Genomic DNA, 18340 nt, shown 5'->3' with positions numbered 1-18340 from the left:
CTGAGACAGAGTCTCTCACTGAACTTGGAGGTAGGCTGGTGGCCAGCCAGCCCCAGTGGTCCCCCTGTCTCCATATCCTACAAGCATACAGCCATGGAGTTGCATTTCACATGAATGCTAAGGATTGAGTTCAGGTTGTGCAACAAGCCCCTTATCCACTGAGCCATCCCCAGCCACTTAATTGTTTATCTTTCAGTGTTGGGGGTAGAATTCAATACTGAGCTGCATCTCCAGCCCCCACTGGCGGGTTCTTCGTAGTGCCTCTACCATTGAAAATTATGTGACACTATTCCTGGGGAGACATGACAAATGTCTCCTCATCCCAGATAGAGAACCAGTGACAACCCAAAAAGTCCAACTTGGTGAACCACTGAGTTTTATTGGGGTCACTTATGGGAGCAGAAATGACTCAAAGACAGCTGCATCACCAAAGCCCACCCCAGCATGGGGGACAGCTCACAACGCTGGGAACCTGGAGCACACTGCGTGGTCTGCAGGAAGCTTGACAGGCTGGAGAGGGTCTTCTCAGGTCCCTCAGTTGGTCTGAATCTCTTTCTATCAGATCTGCTGGGACTTCAGCTGATGTGAGCCTCTTCTAGGCAGCTCAGCTTGCTGAGATCTCACTAAGTATTCCTTACTGCTTATAAATGTCTGGGAAGGGAGAGGTCTACTGAATCTGGTCAGGTTCAGGGACTTCCTGAAGCTTTTGAGTTGTTTGTTTCCTGAATTTTATTGAGCTTCTCTGCATAATGGATTTTTTTTTTTTAACCTCATAGAACATTCTCCATCTAAGGAGGGTCCCTACAGGATGGGACATTTTGTCTTGGAAGACACTGCTATATAACACTGAGCCATGCCCCAGCCCCTCACTGGGGGATTCTAGGCAGGGGCTCTACCACTGAGCCACAACCCCACCCCCTCACTGGGGGATTCCAGGCAGGGGCTCTACCACTGAGCCATACTCTAACCTCTCACTGGGGTTAGAGCAAAGGGGCAGTTCTGTGATGCAGATTAGAATTCACTTCTGGGCAGTCATGGGGACATAGAGAGGTCTGATTCCTTATAGTAGCTATTCACTCCTGGAGCACAGAATCCCAGCAGCCCTTAACACTGAGTGCCAGCACTCTGGCAGCGCTTTTGCAGATGACTGAATTGAAATTTAAAAGATTAATGAACTTAGCTGTAGTTACTCAGTGAGCATACCCTAGCACCACGCACCTTTAAAAAAATTACTAATATTTATTCAATGTGAGTGTATACACAAGCACATGCCAGAGGACAACCCGTGGGAGCCAGTTCTCCTCCCGTGTGGGTCCTGGGGACTAGACTCAGGTCGTCAGGCTTGGCAGCAAGCTCCCTCACCTGCTGAGCCATCAAAGCCCAGCACCAGTCTCTGAACACAGGCATTTCGCCCCTTGATGCTACTTGGAGCCAATACCTTTCCCCCTCTCCTTCGCCACATTTCCCAGGATGGGAGTGAACACTCTGGGAGATGTCCAGTATGAAGTAAGGACAGTTGGGGAGGCTCTTCCTGCCTATAGCCTAGGGTGGGCGTTCTTGGGGGTGCCTGGAATGTGGCCCGCGGGCCCCACTGTGCAGCACATGCATGTGGCTGTGTCTGGAGGTGAGGGGTTGTTTGATCTCACCTGGACAGAGTTGTATTTTCCCTCTCTCATGGTGTCTGTCATCCTGTCCTGCCTTCCCAGGTCCCCACCATTTCCTAGAAAAAAGGAAGAGAAAATGACCAGATTGCAGGTGAGTTGATTTTCATCTGTGCTGTTTACTCCATGTCTCAGGGCTTCTGTGGCTGTGAGGAGACGCCATCACCTGGCAACTCTTACAAAGGAACACACTTAATTGGAGGTGGCCTACAGTTCAGAGGTTCAGTCCGTTATCACCATGCTGGCAGCATGCAGGCAGACATGATTCCGGAGAAGGAGGTGAGAGTTCTACATCTTGATCCAAGGCAACAGGAGCCTGTGTGCCACACTGGATGTAGCTTGAGCGTAGGAGACCTCAAAGGCGCCTCCACAGTGACACACTTCCTCCAACAAGGCCACACCTACTTCAACAGGGCCACACCCCTAATAGTGCCACTCGCTACAGGCCAAGCATTCAAACACGTGAGTCTGTGGGGGCCATAACCTGTTCGAACCACCTTGGTGTCTCAGAGCGGGTACACTGTTCCCTTCTTGGACGGACACATCATTTTAATTCTGTAAACGAATGGTGTAAAAGAGAATAGAAATTCAAAAATTACACACATCATCATCTTGCTTACAATGCCCCCGCCATGGCCATTTAAAGCTACATTTGCTGGGCTATAGCATGGAATTGGACATATATTGTAAATATAAAATCTTCTGATGCTGTCAGTGAACACACTGATGTTCCCCAGTGATGATCTCACCATTTGCATGAAGTTATCCCCACCCACAAGCTGCAAGTTCCTGAGGCATCCCACAGCTTGATGTTGCTGCATCCATTTCCCTATGGAGAACTTGGACTCAGAAAACAGCTTTGAGGCTGGCCGTGTAGCCCCGGACACATCACTCACCTGGCAGTTGGCAAAAACCCGACTTCATCCCTCGCACCACACAGCAATGAAAATGCAACAGGAACAGCAGTCTGTCACAAGCCTGTCACTTGTGTAACCTTCTAGAAACTCAAAACTGTACAAGTCTCTCTCTCCATATATATACATATATACATATTATATATACATACATGTACACACCCATGTGCATACACACCAGTGCATCGATATCCCTTAGGTGATACTTTATTGTTTTTTTACTTTGTTCTTCTTATTTTATTTTACTTTATTTTAAGATTTGTATATTTTTATTTTCTGTATATGAGCATCTTGCCTGCATGTATGTCTGTGCAACATGTGTGTGCCTGGTGTCCCTGGAAGCTAGAGAGGGTGTCAGATCCCTGGAATGAGTCACAGATGGGTGTGAGCTGCCATGTGGCTGCCGGGAACCAAACCTGGGTCCTCTGCATGAGCGGCCAGCCTCTGAACCTCCATGTGGCTGCCGGGAACCAAACCTGGGTCCCCTGCACGAGCGGCCAGCCTCTGAACCTCTGAGCCCGCAGGTTTCTTTCATTCCAGTCGTTGACACGGGGTTGGGGGGAGTTTTCACCGTTTATGCCTTGAGTTAATCGAATGTAAAGATCCTCAGCACTGCGGGGCACAGTCACTCCCCATCCATCACCTTATTCACAGGCCTGAAGGACCGAGTGGGGCAGGGGTCCTTCACACTCCTCCGTGAGGATGAGGGATCCATGTTCACACAGGACGACCAGTGTTCCAAGGCCTTTGCCTTCTGGATCAAGATAGTCAGCCTTGTTTAGTGGAAAATCAGGGAGGAAAAAAGCAGAGTACAGAGCAGAGCAGGGCAGGGCAGAGGAGGGCAGGGCAGAGGAGGGAAGAGGAGGGCAGGGCAGGGCAGAGGAGGGCAGGGTAGAGCAGGGCAGAGGAAGGCAGGGCAGAGGAGGGAAGAGGAAGGCAGGGCAGAGGAGAGCAGGGCAGGGCAGAGGAGGAAAGAGGAGGACAGGGCAGAGGAGGAAAGAGGAGGACAGGGCAGAGGAGGAAAGAGGAGGACAGGGCAGAGGAGGAAAGAGGAGGACAGGGCAGAGGAGAGCAGAGCAGGGCAGAGGAGGGCAGGGCAGAGGAGGGCAGGGCAGAGCAGGGTAGAGGAGGGTAGAGGAGGGCGGGGCAGAGCAGAGTAGGGCAGAGGAGGGCAGGGCAGAGGAAAGCAGAGTTCTCTATCCATAGCCAAGGGCAAGATGCCTGGAACCTCCCGTGGAGCAGGTACAGGCTTGAACAGGTCTGCAGTATAAACATTTAAGATTTCTCTATAGCAGCCAAATAACAAAGCAATATGCAAGACGTTTACAATGTAAAAGGAAGTGAGAGCAATCATGTCTGCCCGGTGACACTATAGAAGAACAAATAGGAAAAGTGATCAAGGGCCAGTGAGGGGCTCAGTGGTAAGGGAGCTTGCTGCCAAGGCTGAGGACCGGAGTGTGATCTAGGGACCCACATAATAGGAGAGAACTGATCCCCTGAGTTGTCCTCTGACCTCCACACATGCACTGTGGTATGCATGAGCTCCCCAACACACACAGATAAATAAAAAAAAACCTTTTAAAAAGAAATAGTTAATATATGGAAAGAGAATAACTATTACTAAATTGACTTAATTGGTGAGCTCCAGATTCAGTGAGAATATATTGTCTTATGAAGCAAGGAGGAAGGAGTTGGGGAGATGGCTCGGCAGATAAAAACACTTGCCACACAACCCGATGACCCGAGTTCAATCCTTGGAGTCTGTGTAAAAAGCCAGATGTGGTGGCGCACCTCTGCAATCCCACTATGGAGGGAACGGGAGAACCGCCTGGAAGCTGGCAGCCTAGCTAGCCTGGAGTACACAGTACGGCAGAAACATCAAGAGACTGTACCCTGCCCTGTGCTTCTGCGAGGCTGAAGCCCTCCACATACATGCCGGGCCACGTGCTTGCCGTGACACACGCCCACACGTGCGCACAAAATAATAGAGTCATAACTTTTCTTAAGATGCAGAGACAGCCAGGCGGTGGTGGCACACGCCTTTAATCCCAGGACTTGGGAGGCAGAGGCAGGCGGATCTCTGTGAGTTCGAGGCCAGCCTGGACTACAGAGTGAGTTCCAGGAAAGGCGCAAAGCTACACAGAGAAACCCTGTCTCGAAAAACAAACAAACAAACAAAAAAAACAAAAAGATGCAGAGACAGAGAGAATGACACTGGTGAGCTTCTGGTCTCCACATGCGTGTGCACAGGTACGGACATATGCACGTGCACACTCACACTCACAGACAGACAGACAGACAGACACAGACACACACACACACACAAATATGAGGATTTCCTTTCTGCCCTCGTGATGGGAGGGTCCAGCGGAGTAGAAAGCAGCAGAGGAGGAGCCTCCACCTAAGAGGCTCCAGTCCTACACAGCTTCTCCATGTCTTCTCAGCACCACCTCTTCTGTGGGCATAGCCTATGTTTGCTGTCACAGGAGACGGTGACGTTCAGGGACGTGGCCGTGGTCTTCAGCGAGGAGGAGCTGGGGCTGCTGGACGCCGCCCAGAAGCAGCTGTATCGTGACGTGATGCTGGAGAACTTCAGGATGCTGCTCTCAGTGGGTGAGGATTTCCAGCTGGGTTTCCAGCTGCTGGGAGCTCAGGGATGCCTGGAATTAGTCTCAGGGCTTGGCTGTCTAGGAGCACAGGAGGTTTTGCATGGCTCCATCGTCTGTCTGTTGAGCTGTATATGGGAGTCCTGTTTGATTTTGTCAACTTGACATAAGCTAGAGTCGTCTGGGAAGAGGAAGCCTCACTTGAGAAAATGCTTCCATCAGGTTGGCCTGTGGGCAAGTCTGTGTGGCATTTTCTTGATTATTATTGCTGTGATTATGCCCAGCCTACGGTGGGTGGTGCCAGCCCTGCCAGGTCACTCTGGGTTCTGTAGGGAGCAAGCAGCACCCCTCCATGGCCTCTGCTCCAGCTCCTGCCTCCAGGTTCCTGCCTTGAGTCCTGCCCTGGCTTTCCGTTGTGATGGACTACAAGCTGTAAGCTGAAATAAACCCTCTCCTCCCCAAGTAGCTTTTGGTCATGGTGCTTATCACAGCATCAGGAAGCGAAGTAGGAGAGCGGGCACGTCGGGCCCTTCAGCATTGGTTTCCATAAAACCCGTCTGCTGTGCGGTTCCAGCTTGTTTGGCTTTACAGGGTGCATGGCTGTAACTATTGATCTGATTCTTTGGGAGTTATTTTTAAAAACATATTTATCTTGTGTGCGTGCGCCCATGTGTGCGTGTGTATGCCATGTTGAGGGCAGGTGCCCCCAGAGGCCAGAGAGGGCTTCAGAGTTCCTAGAACTGGAGTTAGAGGTGGTGGTGAGCCACCAAACCCCAGTCCTCTGGAAGAGCAGCCAGTGTTTTTACCACCGAGCCATCTCTCCAGCTCTAAAGTTCTTTTTTACCCTTCCTTCCTTCCTTCCTTCCTTCCTTCCTTCCTTCCTTCCTTCCTTCCTTCCTTCCTTCCGTTTCTTTTCTTTGAGTCAGCATCTCATATAGCCCAGGTTAGACTGTTCTCAAACTTACTATATAGCTTAGGGTGACCTTGAACCTCTGATCTGCCTGTCTCCACCTCCCAGATGCAGGGATGGCAGACATCTACTTCCATACCCACTCTTTTTATCTAATTTTGACAAAGTAGACATCATCAAACTTTTGCTTTTCTGTCTTTTTCACATAGCACATCAGCCTTTCAAACCAGATCTGATAGCCCAGCTGGAGAAGGAAGAGAAGCTTTACATGGAGGAGACCCAAGGAGGTGGGTACCCAGGTAGGGATGCTGCTGCTGGGCCAGGTGGGGATGCTGCTGGGCCAGGTGGGGATGCTGCTGCTGGGCATACATACATACACACACACACAGAAAGAGAGAGGAACCACACAGAGAGAGGAAACACACACACACACACACACACACACACACACACACACACAGATCACATACAGAAGATGGAGAGACCACACACACATACATACACAGAAGGAGAGAGAAACCACACACACACAGAGAACACACACACACACATACACACACACACACACACACACACACACACACTCACACTCACAGAAGACAAAAGAAATTTTCCACTCTGGGAATATCCCTTATGTGTTCTCCACTGGGTCACCCAACAGCCCATGATGAAGCCACAGTGACATGCTTAGAGTTCCCTAGACCTTTGGATGGGGCCACAGTTGATATCCAGATTTTGTTAGGAAAACCTAAATCTTTTTTTTTTTTCTTTTGTTCTTTGAGGCAGGGTTTCTCTGTGTAGCCTTGGCTGTCCTGGATCTCACTCTGTAGACCAGGTTGGCCTTGAACTCACAGATTCACCTGTCTCTGCCTCCCAAGTGCTGGGATTAAAGGTGTGCACTACCACTGCCCGGTGGAAAACCCAGATCTTAAGGTGCCCAGAGAGCCTCGGTTTTGTGGCTCCTGTGTGTATGTATCAGGTGTTTTGTAAGCAGCCACAGAAACAGTGTGACATGTCAGTCTCCTGCTGTGAGCCAGGTATTAAATACCAGCGTCTCTCAATAAGGGGTTCACTTGTGCGTTTGTCTGGATTCTTCTCATCCTCACAGGAAGCAAGGGTGGACATGCTGTGGACAGCGCCGAAGATGTGGAATTAAACTCCCTTTGTCCCAGAGAGCTCTCCTCCTGTCAGACCTGCGTGTTACCCGGGGCTCGGGACTTGGTGAGAAGATGTCCAGGGAGGAACACTGAGTCTCAGAACCATGGAGATCTTCCCTGCTCGGTGTGCGCAGAGCTGCCGGTTCAGATTTCTGAAGATGGGAACTACGTGTTGCCCCCTGTAGGTGGCGACTCTTGTATGACAAATCAAGAGTTTCCTTCTCAGCAGTCTTGGAGGGACTCATGTCTCAGTGGGCCATGTACTTGCCAGTGGGAAGGTCAGCAACCATCCGTGGGAAGTCATTTCTGTAGATATGACAGCGTTGGGTGGCTCTCACACCACAGTGACAATGAGGGGGTACACAGGAAGGGGACAAGCTGTAGTTTCCATGGCTACAGAGAAGAGACCATGAAGGCGTTGTCACTTAAGCAGGACTTGATTAAACCGAGGCCCGAGCCCTGCCCGTGTGCGGAGTATGGAAGAGCCTGGGGCCATGGCGACGGCAGTGACCACAGCTCTCACACACATCAGCGGCTCCATTCGAGAGGGAAGCCCTGTCCACGCAGTCCACGTGGAAAGGGCTGTCCCGACAGGTCAGCTCTTCACGTTCATCCAAGTGTGGAGGCAGGAGGTGCAGGTGCTGTTGAGAGGGCTCCCCTGGGGTCCCCTCCAGGAGCGTGTTCAGAGCCGAGGCTGTGCCAATGCAGCGAGAACGTCCGTCACGGCTCCCCTCTTAGCACCCAGAAGGGCAGCGTCCCCGAGAAAGCTTTGGATTGCTGTTTACACTGTAACAGTAATTTTAGGGCCCACATTAGGGAAGAACCCAACAAATATGAGAAGAATGGGAATGTTTCTAATCAGAGTTTATATCTTCAAGTTAACCAGAACATCCATGCTGAAGAGAAGCTATATCCAGGTGTGGACTCTAGAAAAGATTTGACACATTGCTCAAATTTCAACACTCAGCACAGAGTTCATGTGGAAGAGACTCTCTGTAACTCTGAGTGTGGTAAGCACTTCAGTCCACCCCCACCTTTCCAGGACTTTCCAACAGTGGACCCCAGGGAACAAGCACATAAGCATACAGGCAGCACCAGCTTCAGTCAGAATTTGTGTACTCAAGGCCATCAGCAGCTTCACATCGGAGAGAAGCCTTTTTATAAAGAGGGTGGAAATGGCCATAACTGGAGTCCCAGCCCCAGAGACCATCAGAAACGGAAGCCTCACAAATGCAACACCTGTGGGAAAGCCTTCAGTCACAGATCGGTCCTTAACGTTCACCAGAGAGTTCACACCGGAGAGAAACCATACAAGTGTGAAGAGTGTGGGAAGGACTTCAGCCGGAATTCCTACCTCCAAGCCCACCAGAGAGTTCACACCGGAGAGAAACCATACAAGTGTGAAGAGTGTGGGAAGGACTTCAGCCGGAATTCTTACCTCCAAGCCCACCAGAGAGTTCACACCGGAGAGAAACCGTACAAGTGTGCGGAGTGTGGGAAGGGCTTCAGTCGGAGTTCACACCTTCAAGGCCACCAGAGAGTTCACACCGGAGAGAAACCATACAAGTGTGCGGAGTGTGGGAAAGGCTTCAGCTGGAGCTTTAATCTTCAAATTCATCAGCGGGTTCACACGGGAGAAAAACCCTATAAATGTGGAGAATGTGGCAAAGGCTTCAGCAAGGCCTCAACTCTCCTGGCCCATGAGAGAGTCCACACGGGAGAGAAGCCTTACCAGTGTGACCAGTGTGGGAAGGGTTTCAGTCAGAGATCGTACCTTCAGAGCCACCGGAGCGTTCACTCTGGGGAGAGACCATATAGATGTGAGGTGTGTGGGAAGGCCTTCAGCCAGAGAGCATATCTCCAAGGTCACCAGAGAGTCCACACGAGGGTGAAACCACATAAATGTGAGGTGTGTGGGAAGGCCTTCAGCCAGAGTTCCCGCCTTGAGGCCCACCGCAGGGCCCACGTGGGGGGAAAACCGTACAAGTGTGAGACGTGCACGAAGGGATTTAGTGAGCGCTCCCGCCTCCAGGCGCACCGGAGGATCCACACAGAGGGGAGCCCGTACAGATGTGAGCAGTGTGGTAAGGGCTTCGGTGGGTGTTCCAGTCTCCAGGCCCATCACAGAGTCCACACTGGGGAGAAGCCGTACAAGTGTGAGGTGTGTGGGAAAGCCTTCAGCCAGAGATCAAATCTGCAAGCTCACCGGCGAGTCCACACGGGAGAGAAACCCTACACGTGTGACGCTTGTGGGAAGGGTTTCCGTTGGAGCTCAGGCCTTCTGATCCATCAAAGAGTCCACAGCAGCGAGAAGTTCTGTAGGAGGGAAGAGTGCAGAAGCAGTCACCCTCCTGAGAACCTTTGCAGAAGCCAAGGCCTGTCAAATGCCGTTCTGTTTTGTTAACGAAAGTGTGGTGTTTGTACCCAACATGAATGCCAGTGGTGGCTGGAAACAACATGGCGTAGAGCTTTACGAGAGTTTGCCAAACCTCAACAAGCTGTTGCAGAGGATCAAGAACTTCCCAACATGCATGTCAGCAGGAATTAACAGAAGTATGATGTCCATGTCCACCAGCACGTGAGCTTGATGATAGAGACTCTGTCCACTGCCAAGGCTGCAAGGCCATGACTGGAGGGGTGGCTCAGTGGTGACAAGTACTGGCTGCTTCTGAAGAAGACCACATGGTGGCTATCTGACACCTCCATGATGCCCAGACATACGTGCAGGCAAAACACTCACATACAGAAAAATAAATAAATGAAACCATGGTCTTTCCGAACTCAAAGTAGTCACTCAATGATATTTGCTCTATGAGTAAAAATACGCAAATGCTGTGCGATGTTCTGTATGGCAAATGTGTTGCTAATTGGTCAATAAATAAAACACTGATTGGCCATTGGCTAGGCAGGAAGTGTAGGCGGGACAAGGAGGAGAATAAAGCTGGGAAGTAGAAGGCTGAGTCAGAGAGACACTGCCAGCCACCACGATGAGAAACAGCATGTGAAGATGCTGGTAAGCCACGAGCCATGTGGCAAGGTATAGATGAATGGAAATGGATTAATTTAAGCTGTAAGAACAGTTAGCAAGAAGCCTGCCACGGCCATACAGTTTGTAAGCAATATAAGTCTCTGTGTTTACTTGGTCGGGTCTGAGCGGCTGTGAGACTGGCGGGTGAGAGAGATTTGTCCTGACTGTGGGCCAGGCAGGACAACTCAAGCTACACGCAAAGATACAACATTTTATTTTAAGGTGGATTAGGAGGGGTCTTACTGGCAGCGCAAATACATGCATGTCATTTGGAAAGTAGGACCTCAAGCAATAGACTGGTCTGATAAAAGAGTCGTTTGGTTAGCACCCCTCACCCGGTGCCGAGCAGATAGGTGCAGAGTTCTTTAAACAGTTGGTCTCCCTTTTTATGGTTCTCTGTTCGGGCTGGCTGTGTGGCATGTACTTGTGCACACACGTGTGTTATGTGTTTATGCACATGAATGCAGCGCCCATGGATCCCCTGGAACCGGAGTTGCGGGCAGTTGTGCTAGGAACTGAACTCTGGTCCTCTAGAAGAGCCGCAAGTGCTCGTAACTGCTGAGTCATCTCTCCGCTCCCTCGTGCATTCCTTTGTCAGCCACCGCCAGCCACCACTCCAAGGGAAGGGTCGCAAGCTCGTGGTGCCTCTATCAGCCAGGAACCCTGAATTCCAGTAGCAGGAAGTTGAGAGCTGTTTGGACTAACAACAGCACTTGTCAGTGTACAAATGCAACAGTGAGAGGTGGTGTGGCGGGTCTGTCCTGCCAGCCGCCAGCCGGCTCCCAGACCACACCACGGAGACGTGCTGTTAACTATGAGAGCTCGCTGATAGCTTAGGCTTACCTTTAGCTAGCTCTTATAACTTCAATCAGCCTGTTTCTATTAACCCATGTGCTGCCCCGAGGCTTGCTGACCTCCTCTACATACCACCCATCCTGCTTTCCTGCTTCCTCCATGTCTCCTGGCATCTCTGCCCTTCTTCCTCACGTCCTCTGTGCCCGGAAATCCTGCCTAGCTATTGGCTGTTCAGCTTTTTAGTAAACCAATCAGAGTGAACTTCTTCACAGGGTACAAAAAGATAACTCCACGACAAGATGGCCTTGGACCTGGCTCAGGCCCTGGCTTTTCTGTTGCTTTCTAGGTTCTTTCACATGGATCCCTTCCTGAATACCTTTTATTTTATTTTTTGTTTTGTTTCTTAAGACAAGGTTTCTCTGTGTAACAGCCTTGGCTGTCCTCGAACTTACTCTGTAGACCAGGCTGGCCTTGAACTCAGAGATCACCTGTCTCTGCCTCCTGAGTGTGAGTGTTGGAATTAAAGGCGTGCACCACTGCCATCTGGCTTCTTCATGGAAACTCGTCTCCAGGTTGCTCACGAGATGGCAGAATGGTAAGGTAAGAACTCTGTCTCAGCAGTGTGTGGCCGAACAGACCTCTCTAATCCTCAGTCAAAACAGACTAAAGAGGCAGCAAGGGACACCCTTGGATTTTCAGACAGCTAGACTGCCCCTGGCAATGGCAGGTTATCCTGGGGAAAGGGAGACTATGGGCAGAGCATCCTTGGTGGTACACAGGGATATGTGTGTATACACAGGGATGGCTGAAAGCAGCAAACAGCGGGAACGCTTGAAAAACAGTCCACCAGCACTCCCACTCCAACAAAAAACACTAAATAAGCTGGTCCGGTGATACCCCTGAGATAATGACTGCAGGAGAGTAACCCAATTCTAGCCAATCTCCTGGCCAGATCCATTCAGTGTGCCGCTGTGATACTGTGGCAAAGCAGGAGCACCCAACTCCAGGCAAGGCCACCACTCCTTGCATCCCTGTTGCCGTGCCCACGCTACGGAGCATCTCCTTGAGCAAGGAAGACAGTCCTTCGCTAGGAGACAGCAGGCCAAGCATCACAGTGACAGAGAAGCCCGAGTTCTGGGGTTATCAGGGACTCGTGTAGCCCAGACTTGCCTCAAACTCGCTGTGTGAGGATAACCTTGGCTTAATCGTTATGCCCATGGCTCTAGGAAAAGGCAGATGTTATCACCCATGAACAGATAGGAGGTTTCCATGGAAGCTGATAGAAACAACTGTAGTTTTTTTTTTTTATTTTTATTTTTTTTAACACTCTTTGGGGGCCCACTGCCAAGCTCCCAAATAAAAACATGGAGACTTATTCTTACTTATAACTGCCTGGGCTTTAGCTTGGCTTGTTTTTAGTCAGCTTTTCTTAACTTAAATTATCCCATCTACTTTTTGCCTCTCGGCTTTTACCTTTCTCTATTTTACATGTCTTTCTTTCCTTCTTACTCCATGGCTTGCTGTATAGCTGGGTGGCTGTCCCCTGGTGTCCTCCTCCTCCTTTTCTCACTCCTCCTCCTCCTCCTCCTCCTCCTCCTCCTCCTCCTCCTCCTTCTATTCGTTCTATCTGCCTGGCAGCCCGCCTATCCTTTCTCCTGCCTTGCTATTGGCTGCTCAGCTTTTTATTAGACCAATCAGGTGTTTTAGACAGGCAAAGTAACACAGCTTCACAGAGTTAAACAAATGCAACATAAAAGAATGCAACACATCTTTGCATCATTAACAGATATTCCACAGCATAAACAAATGTAACACATCTTAAATAATATTCCACATCAGGTAACAGGGAGACTCTAGAACAGAAAGCTTATTAAAAATGCTTCTGAGTCCGACATGGTGTGCACACAATTCAGGGGTTTAGGCAGGAAGATCATGAATTTGAGACCAGCCTGGGCTTCAGAGTGAGACTCTGTCCAAACAACTACAAAAGTTATGCTCAACACAGCTGAAAAAGTAGCGGGGAACTTGACTATAGTTCCATAGAAATAACCCAAACCAAGCCAGGCATGGAGGTGCATGCCTGTAATCCCAGTACTTGAAAGGTGGAGCCAAAAGGATTAGGGGTTCAGACTTTTTATCAACTACAGAGCAAGCTAGCCTGAGGCTAGCCTGGGCTACATGACATCCTGTCTTTTTTTTTAAAGTGAAACCCAAACAACATGAAGAAAATAAGCATCCGAGAGTAGGATAAATGGTGTCTAATATTTGGATGGTTGGAAACTCGTGGTAGAAAGCACAGCAAGAACAGGAAGAGAGAGAACAGGAAAAAGAAAACGTGTCTGATGGATAAAGGCTGAGAACTTACAAAGACAGTAAAAGACCCCCCCTAGATTCAATACTCACGCAGGACACAAGCAGAACTCAGGGTGTGGCGGCATTGGCTTTGAGGAAATGGGGGCCAGGACAGTCGGGAACCCCAGGTACAGGATCTACACAAGGTACGGAACTCTCGAGGTACACGATGCGTTCTAGTCCAGCCTGAACTTGAAGGAGATCCTATCTTTAAAAAAAAAATATGCCGGGCGGTGGTGGCACACGCCTTTAATCCCAGCACTCGGGAGGCAGAGCCAGGCGGATCTCTGTGAGTTCGAGGCCAGCCTGGTCTCCAAAGCGAGTTCCAGGAAAGGCGCAAAGCTACACAGAGAAACCCTGTCTCGAAAAACCAAAAAAAAAAAAAAACCAAAAAACCTCACCATCATCTCTGTGAGTTCGAGGCCAGCCTGGTCTACAGAGTGAGTTCCAGGACAGCCAGGGCTACACAGAGAAACCCTGTCTCAAACAACAACAACAAACAAACAACAAAAAGAGGAGAAGGAAGTACACCTTACATGCTGTTTCCGGGGCGGAGATGGGGCAGGGTCAGCGGGAGGCTTGTCGAGCAGTGCTGCACAAGGGGACACAGTCTCTCAAGAGCACTACAGACCAAGCGTGCAGCGGTCTGCGGACTGATGACTGCAGTCTTGGGGGGGGGGGGCAAGTTCCCAGGAACTGAAACCTTGACTCCTTTGAGGCCCAGGCCTCAGCTCCAGACCCACCCTACCGATTTCCGCTCCTGAGCAAGGACACAGAAGTAGGGTCCTTTGGTCCTTTGTCGGGCCTGCTGACAGTCAGCTGGGTAGCTGGGTAGAGGCGTGCGGATTGAAGAGACAATGAAGGAGACAGAAAAGAGTCGAGGGCTGGAGAGATGGCTCAGAGGTTAAGAGCACTGGCTGCTCTTCCTGAGGACCTGAGTTCAACTCCCAGCACCCACATGGTGGCTCACAACCATCTGTAATGAGATCTGGCGCCCTCTTCTGGCGAGTGTATACATAAATAATAAATAAATAAAAAAAATATATTAAAATAAATTATATCTTAAAAAAAAAGAAAAGAGTCGAGAGGTCTGCAGGTCAATGCCGGATAGCCCCGAGTTTATTTCACAGCCAGGTTATGTACAGTCTTGAAGGACAGAGGTAGAACAATGCACAGCGCGGACATTCAACCACTGTCTATCCTGCCTTGTGTCAAGGCAGTTTCATTTTCTATCTCAGTGTACCTCTGGCTGGCATCAGCAGCCTGCATCTAGCTAGATAGTGTGTTCCTTCTAGTGGGCTAATCAGGACTGTCTCACGGCCCTTCAAGGAGACTCCATGAGCTAATCAGGACTTCCTCACAGCCTTGGAGCAAACAAGCCTGAACTCTATTGACTCAGAATAGACTTCAGTACCAAACTGGGAAACTGAGTCAGTTGTGGGCTCCCACAGTCCTTTTACTGGGGCCTCTGAGAAAGCCCTGGATCAATCCGGCCCTCAACAGTATGTCTGAGCACTCTGTGTGCATGAGGTGCCCATGGACTCCGGAAGAGGGCATTGGATTCTCTAGGAGTGGAGTTCTTGACAGGTGTGAGCTACCATGTAGATGCTGGGAACTGAACCCTGGTTCACTGGATGAGTAGCCATTGCTCTTAACTTCTGAGCCATCTCTCCAGCCCTGAAAGAGCTTTGCATACAATGTCCAATTAATTTTAATATTTATTTGTTAAGATTTATTCTCTCTCTCTCTCTCTCTCTCTCTCTCTCTCTCTCTCTCTCTCTCTGTGTGTGTGTGTGTGTGTGTGTGTGTGTGTGTGTGTGTGTGTGTGTGCAGTTGCTTTAGAATGGAGGCCGGAGGGCACTAGATCCCCTGGAGCTAGAGTTACATGAGGTTGTGACCTGTTCAATGTGGGTGCAGGCAACCATGGAGCCATCTAGCCCATGTATACTGATTTGAATTTTAAGTGAGTTTTCATTTTCTTATTAACTCCTAAAGCCCTAAAGCAACACAAAGTAACCTATCATTACAGTGGGCTCCAGGTATAAACTGTCTCCACCAAGTCATAAATAGACTCCTGGGGTCCTCACCCCACCCTCGAATGTATTTGAGGGAGTAACAGATGTCACTCTATCCCCAAATCTCAGTCACAGCACTCCCTTTTCAGATGCCACCACTGACGAGGCCCTTTGTAAGTCTGCACTGGGAAGCATTTGGTTCAGATGAAGAGTTACCACTGCCCCTGCCCTAATGCATGTGCGGGCCAGCTCACGGCACGCCGGATCTGGATTTATATATTTATAATTGGATTACACATTCAGTCAGGGATGAAGAGGTTGTCTCACTGACTCTGTGTGACTCCAGAAAGCCTTATTCTATACATACCCATTCATACACCTCAAGTTTATTGTCAATACCTGTTTACAGTGGGCTGGTTGCTGCCAGCCTTTCTTAGACTTCTCCACCGAAACAGGTAAGAGTCGCCGGCTCCTGTCTACTGAGGAAAATTTGAGAAGTAGAATGGCTGGGGTCAAAGGTCTTTTAAATTATCAGATTTACTGAACACATTCCCAAAAGTAGCAGAGAACACCCTGCCCTTGTTTGGTTTCTGTTTCTCTGATAAAACACTGAGCAAAACCACCTTGGGGAAGGAAGGGTTTATTTGGATTATTCCTGCCAGTCACGGCTGGTCACTGAGGGAAGCCCAGGGGAGGAACTCAAGCAGGAGCAGATAGGGAACACCGCTTACAGGCTTGCTAGCCACGGATTGCTAGGTGGTGCTTGTTTATTTGTTTGAGACAGATTCTCACTATGTCGCTCTAGCTGTCCTGGAACTCACTCTTGTAGACCAGGCTGGCCCAGAATTCACAGAGATCTGCCCCTGCCTTTGCTGGGATCAAAGGCCACAAGGCCTGACTGCTAGACTTTTTTTTTTTTTTTTATACAGCCTAGGGCCACCTGCCCAGGGGTGGCAGCACCACTAACAGTGAGTGGGACCCTCCTATACAGATCAGTCTCATGGTGGCGTCTTCTCAGTTGAGAATCCTCTTTCCTGCTAGTGTCAAGTTGACGTCCGTAACTCCAGCTCCAGGGGACCTGACACCCTCTTCTGGCCTTCAAGGGTACCTGCACACACACACACACACACACACACACACACACACACACACACAAATAAATAAATAAAATGAATCTGGTTTTAAAAAGAATTGAATGGGTGTATAGCAGTGGGTTTGATACAGTCTATACCCTGTCTTTATGATACACCCTTCCAGATGTAACTCAATAACCTGAGCTGCCGCTCTTGGGCATATATACCCAAGGAATGCTCAATCATACCACAGAGATACATGCTCAACTATGTTCATAGCAGCACTATTTGTAATAGCCAGAACCTGGAAACAACCTAGATACCCGTCAACTGAAGAATGGATTAAGAAAATGTGGCACATATACACAATGGAGGACTACTCAGCAGAGAAAAACAATGACTGCATGAAATTTGCAGGCAAATGGATGGAACTAGAAAACATCATCCTGAGTGAGGTAACCCAGACCCAGAAGGACAAACATGGTGTGTACTCACTCATAAGTGGATTCTAGATATAAAGCAAAGAACAATCAGACTGCAACCCACAGATCCAGGGAGGCTACATAGCAGGGGGGACCCTAGGATGACTGTGACTTATAATAAGTTTTGGTTTTACTCAATTACTGGGCAAGCCTCAATGAAACATTTCACTATTAGGATAAGAATTTATACTGTATCAAGCTGATAATAGAAAAATAAATAAATAAATAAATAAATAAATAAATAAATAAATAAATAAATATGAAAAACAAAACAAAACAACAACAACAACAAACCCTGAGCTGCAAGTTAGAGCAGTTCTGAGAGTCAGGTTCCATGCAGCCATCACTGGTGAGTGGACACATTTTTGTTGTTTTAGGGAGGGAGTGGGAATGAGAGAGCGGCCCTGAGCTCAACTGTCCTCCGGGCAAGAGGCTTGTTAACGTCGTTGCTGCAGCATCGGGTTGCTGAAGTGGAGTTTTTGTGAGACTTCGAAGGTGTCTTCTTGTGGTATGTAGTTTTTTTTTTTTTTTTGTGTGTGTGTGTGTGTGTGTGTGTGTGTGTGTGTGTCTGTGCGTGTGCGTGCACGTGCTATAGCACTCGTGGAGGTCCGAGGAACACTTGAGGGACTCAGTTCTCTCCTTCCACACACATGTGGGTTCCGGTGATTGAGCTCAGGTCCTCAGGCTTGGTTGGCAAGAGCCTTCACCTGCCGAGCCATCTTGCTGGCCACAGGCAGGGTTTCTTGTTTCTGCCACCCTGAGACTCCAGGATAGCTGGAGTGGAGTCTTCAGTTTGCTCCATTATGACACTTGGCTTGGGAACAGTGTAAACTGTCAAGGTGTAATTCTCCTTTTACCGTGAGAAGCAATGAACTATGTTTTTGTTGTATCCATAGGTTGTATTGGTGATAAATATTTGGGGAAACAGCATTGCACAAAAGTCGAATCCAGTGTCCCTTAAACACAATATCTGGTGCACTCAAGCACTCAGGTTTCCTAGTTTTACCTTACCCTTTGCTCCCAAATAATGTGTGTGTGTTTGGAAGAGGGAGAGTAATTGTGGCATAAACAGGAGTCACACATGTCAGGTGTGAGCACTTCCATTTAACAGCATCTTTAGCCCCTCACTGGGGCATTCTAAACAGAGGTGCTACCACTGATCCACACACCCAGACCCAGTCCTTCTAATCCTTTCAAAGAGTCCCACCCCCTGGTATAGCAGGCTTTCCTTTGGGCCACCAACCAGCTGCTTACAGTTAAGAGATTGACATGACACAGCTACTGGGAATAGATCAAGCATAGGAGACCTCAAAGCTCACCTTCACAGTGACACACCTCCTCCAACAA

General features: G+C 49.2%; 1 protein-coding gene across 2 annotated transcripts; it reads left to right on the top strand.

The window, feature by feature from the left end:
* Positions 1 to 1710: 1710 nt before the first annotated feature.
* Positions 1711 to 9716, top strand: Znf112 (zinc finger protein 112). 2 transcript variants are annotated; one of them, XM_059280363.1, is made up of 4 exons: positions 1711 to 1755; positions 5062 to 5188; positions 6301 to 6378; positions 7200 to 9716. In XM_059280363.1, the coding sequence occupies exons 1-4, from the start codon at positions 1741 to 1743 to the stop codon at positions 9650 to 9652; spliced, it is 2673 nt and encodes an 890-aa protein (XP_059136346.1). In that variant the 5' UTR covers positions 1711 to 1740; the 3' UTR covers positions 9653 to 9716. The 2 variants fall into 2 exon arrangements, with proteins under 2 accessions (XP_059136346.1, XP_059136337.1); XM_059280354.1 differs by lacking the exon at positions 1711 to 1755 and having other exon boundaries at positions 4758 to 5188.
* The last annotated feature ends 8624 nt before the right edge of the window (positions 9717 to 18340 follow it).

This window comes from Peromyscus eremicus, chromosome 1, assembly GCF_949786415.1.
Source record: "Peromyscus eremicus chromosome 1, PerEre_H2_v1, whole genome shotgun sequence".
Classification (NCBI taxonomy): domain Eukaryota; kingdom Metazoa; phylum Chordata; class Mammalia; order Rodentia; family Cricetidae; genus Peromyscus; species Peromyscus eremicus.
This window is presented reverse-complemented; position numbering and strand designations above follow the sequence as displayed.

What these genes read in the sequence shown, in the direction of transcription:
- Znf112 (XM_059280354.1), top strand. Translation starts at nt 5,008, where the DNA reads ATGTCTTCTCAGCACCACCTCTTCTGTGGGCATAGCCTATGTTTGCTG. An exon ending in CAGGATGCTGCTCTCAGTGG is followed by an intron (nt 5,189 to 6,300) that starts GTGAGGATTTCC and finishes TTTTTCACATAG; the next exon opens with CACATCAGCCTTTCAAACCA. An exon ending in CATGGAGGAGACCCAAGGAG is followed by an intron (nt 6,379 to 7,199) that starts GTGGGTACCCAG and finishes TCATCCTCACAG; the next exon opens with GAAGCAAGGGTGGACATGCT.